We start from the raw sequence: 2,870 nt of genomic DNA, 5'->3' as shown, positions 1-2,870 counted from the left end.
GGTTTCACCGTGTTAGCCAGGATGGTCTCGATCTCCTGACCTCGTGATCCGCCCGTCTCGGCCTCCCAAAGTGCTGCGATTACAGGCTTGAGCCACCGCGCCCGGCCATATATTTCTTTTTTTATGGAGTCTTGCAATGTCACCCAGCCTGGAGTGCAGTGGCGCCATCTCGGCTCACTGCAACCTCTGCCTCCTGGGTTCAAATGATTCTCCTGCCTCAGCCTCCCAAGTAGCTGGGATTACAGGCGTGCACAACCAAGCTCAGCTAATTTTTGTATTTTTAGTAGCGATGGGGTTTGGCCATGTTTGCCAGGCTGGTCTCAAACTGCTGACCTCAAGTGATCCACCCGCCTCAACCTCCCGAAGTGCGAGGATGACAGGTGTGAGCCAGTGCGCCCATCCAGGTCTCAGGATTTTAGAGAATTTAGCCAGCAGAGACCCGGTCCGTTCCATCCTGCTGTGGATAGGAAGTAGAACTCTGCCCTACCCTCCCTCTGCAGACTTGGCAGTGGATCAACCCAGTGGACTTCCAGGAAGAGGCATCCCTGCAGGAGGCCCTGGTGGTGGAGATGTCCTGGGACAAAGGCGAGAGGACTGAGCTTCTTGAGAAGGCAGAGCTACCTGAGGGTGCCCCTGAGCTGGCCCTGGATACACAGCTGTCCTTGGAGGATGGAGACAGGTGCAAGGCCAAGGTCCTGAGGCCCAGTGGGCCAGACGGTCAGGGGTGCAGCCCTGCCCGGGGGGTGAGGGGCTAGATGTCCATCGCTCCTGGGAGATCAGGGCCTGGAGGCTTGAAGGAGAAACGGGAACATCCACTTTGTCTTACAGACAGGAAGAGCGACTATCTCAATCACAATGGCTGGTTATTAAGCACTTATGGCATACCCAGCCCATTCCATCCACTCACATGATTCCCTACCAAATTCCCACAACCACCCCCTGAAAGGAACCATAACTGTTGTATTTTACAGATGTGATCACTGAGGCTCAGAGAGGGTGAGTGACTCGCCTGAGGCTACGCAGCACACACAGGAGTCAAATTTGGACCCAAATAACCCAGAGCTCCTCCAGGCTCTAGTGCACCTGCCTCCTGTCTGCCCGGCACCTGTTGCCACACATCCTGTGGGGGAACCCTAGATGCTGCCATGAAATGGAAGCTGCTGCACCCTGCTGGGCCTGGCATCCGTGGAGCAGGAGCAGACCCTGCCATTGACCTGTTCTGGAGTAGAATAGACTGGGAATGGGGGCAAAGGGGGCTCAGATGGATCCCCGGACCCTGGGCTGGGCATCCACCCCCAGGAGCACTGGATGGGGAGTCTGGACTCAAGGGCTCCCTGCAGCATTGTGGGGTCTTGTAGCTCGGAGGATCCAGGCATATGGGGGAAGGGGACTGTAAACATTGTGGAAAAAATGATGGTCCTCCCATCCCATCCCCATCCCCCTAGAAAATGGGGGTGATGACAATGACCTTACACAGCTGTTCAAAATCATCGTAAATGAGCCTCCTGTTGGGTATTTTTTCCCGTTTGAAGCTTGAATGTCCTCAAAATCTCAAAACACGAGCCTTTGAGTTCATTCATTCATTCATTCATTCATTCCACATATATTTATTAATCTCTTCCTCTGGGTCTCCTCCAGGAGCACCTAATCTGGGGGAGACAGAGCCGGATGAGAGCTGGGAACCCTGCTAAGCTGGGACTGAGCAGGGGAAGGGACGGCCTAGGGGGAGTGGAGCAGCCGGGCGCTCCCGTAACAGGAACCGTGGTTTGCCCCTACGTTCCTTCCTCTTCACGCCCAGCAACTCACAGCAGGACCCTTGCCCCCCTTACACACCCTGAATCCTCCCTCTTTCTGCCCACGCTCTGCAGCCGCCTCCCCCTGATCTCCACTGCGGTCTGAGCCGAGGTGTTGCGGGGCTCCTGAAATCCCACCCCAGTCCCGGCGATTAGCAGGTAGTCTCAGATTCCCCCCATGGCCACCAGGTGGCAACAGCGGCGCGCGTTTCCCCGGCCGGACCCGCCCTGCCTCCTCCTACGGTGTTTGCTAAACAGACTTTTCCGGTTTCAGAGGAGGGGGATTAAAGCCCAGAACTACTGAATTTTGTGGCAAAAAAAGGATGAGACCTCTCGGGGAGAGACCTCTTGCAGCCAGTAGGGCCAGGAGGCAAGAGTCCCAGGCCCCGACCCTTTGGTGGGGGGACTTCCATTTCCCCATGGATGCATCCAGATGGGGAAACAGAGGCCTGGGCTCCCGTGCCCTAGCCACAAAGTGGTTGCTCAGAGCTTTGCAGATGCCCTCCGCCCCGCTCCGGATCTGCCACATCCCAGCTTCTGCTCAAGCCGTTCCCTCCACCAGGCTTGCTCTCCCTTGAGCGTTTATCTTCCTTTTTTTTTTTTTTCTTTTTGAGACGGAGTTTCGCTCTTGTTGCCCAAGCTGGAGTGCAATGGCACAATCTTGGTTCACTGCAACCTCCGCCTCCCGGGTTCAAGTGATTCTCCTGCCTCAGCCTCCCAAGTAGCTGGGATTACAGGTGCCCGCCATGACCAGCTAAAAATTTTTTGTGTTTTTAGTAGAAATGGAGTTTCACCATGTTGGCCAGGCTCATCTCGAACTGCAGACCTCAAGATCCACCCGCCTTGGCCTCGCAAAGTGCTGGGATTGCAGGTGTGAGCCCTGGAGGCCCCTGGAGTTGGCCGCAAACCCACCCCTATGCACAGTCTCTTGGATGCGAGAAGTAGGAGACAGGCAATGTTTATTGTGTAGCAGCTGGGACTTTTGCCAGAGTGCATGGGGAAAATGCTCACCCTGCTTCCGCTAGTGGGAGGCTGAGCTGGACAGAGGGAAGCCTGGAGCTTGGAGCCTCTTTCCTT

At 55.9% G+C, this 2,870-nt stretch overlaps 1 protein-coding gene across 1 annotated transcript in view; it reads left to right on the top strand.

The window, feature by feature from the left end:
* Nucleotides 1–848, top strand: part of IL12RB1 (interleukin 12 receptor, beta 1) — a 39,644-nt gene extending 38,796 nt beyond the window's left edge. The window contains exon 11 of the mRNA XM_011991246.1: nt 501–848. Within this exon, the coding sequence (XP_011846636.1) occupies nt 501–755 (255 nt within the window). The 3' untranslated portion in view covers nt 756–848. The remainder of the gene's footprint in view (nt 1–500) is intronic.
* Nucleotides 849–2,870: the final 2,022 nt, after the last annotated feature.

The sequence above is a fragment of the Mandrillus leucophaeus genome, unplaced genomic scaffold (assembly GCF_000951045.1).
Source record: "Mandrillus leucophaeus isolate KB7577 unplaced genomic scaffold, Mleu.le_1.0 Scaffold11, whole genome shotgun sequence".
Lineage (NCBI taxonomy): Eukaryota > Metazoa > Chordata > Mammalia > Primates > Cercopithecidae > Mandrillus > Mandrillus leucophaeus.
The sequence above is the reverse complement of the archived record's forward strand: the minus strand, read 5'-3'. Positions and strand labels throughout refer to the sequence as shown.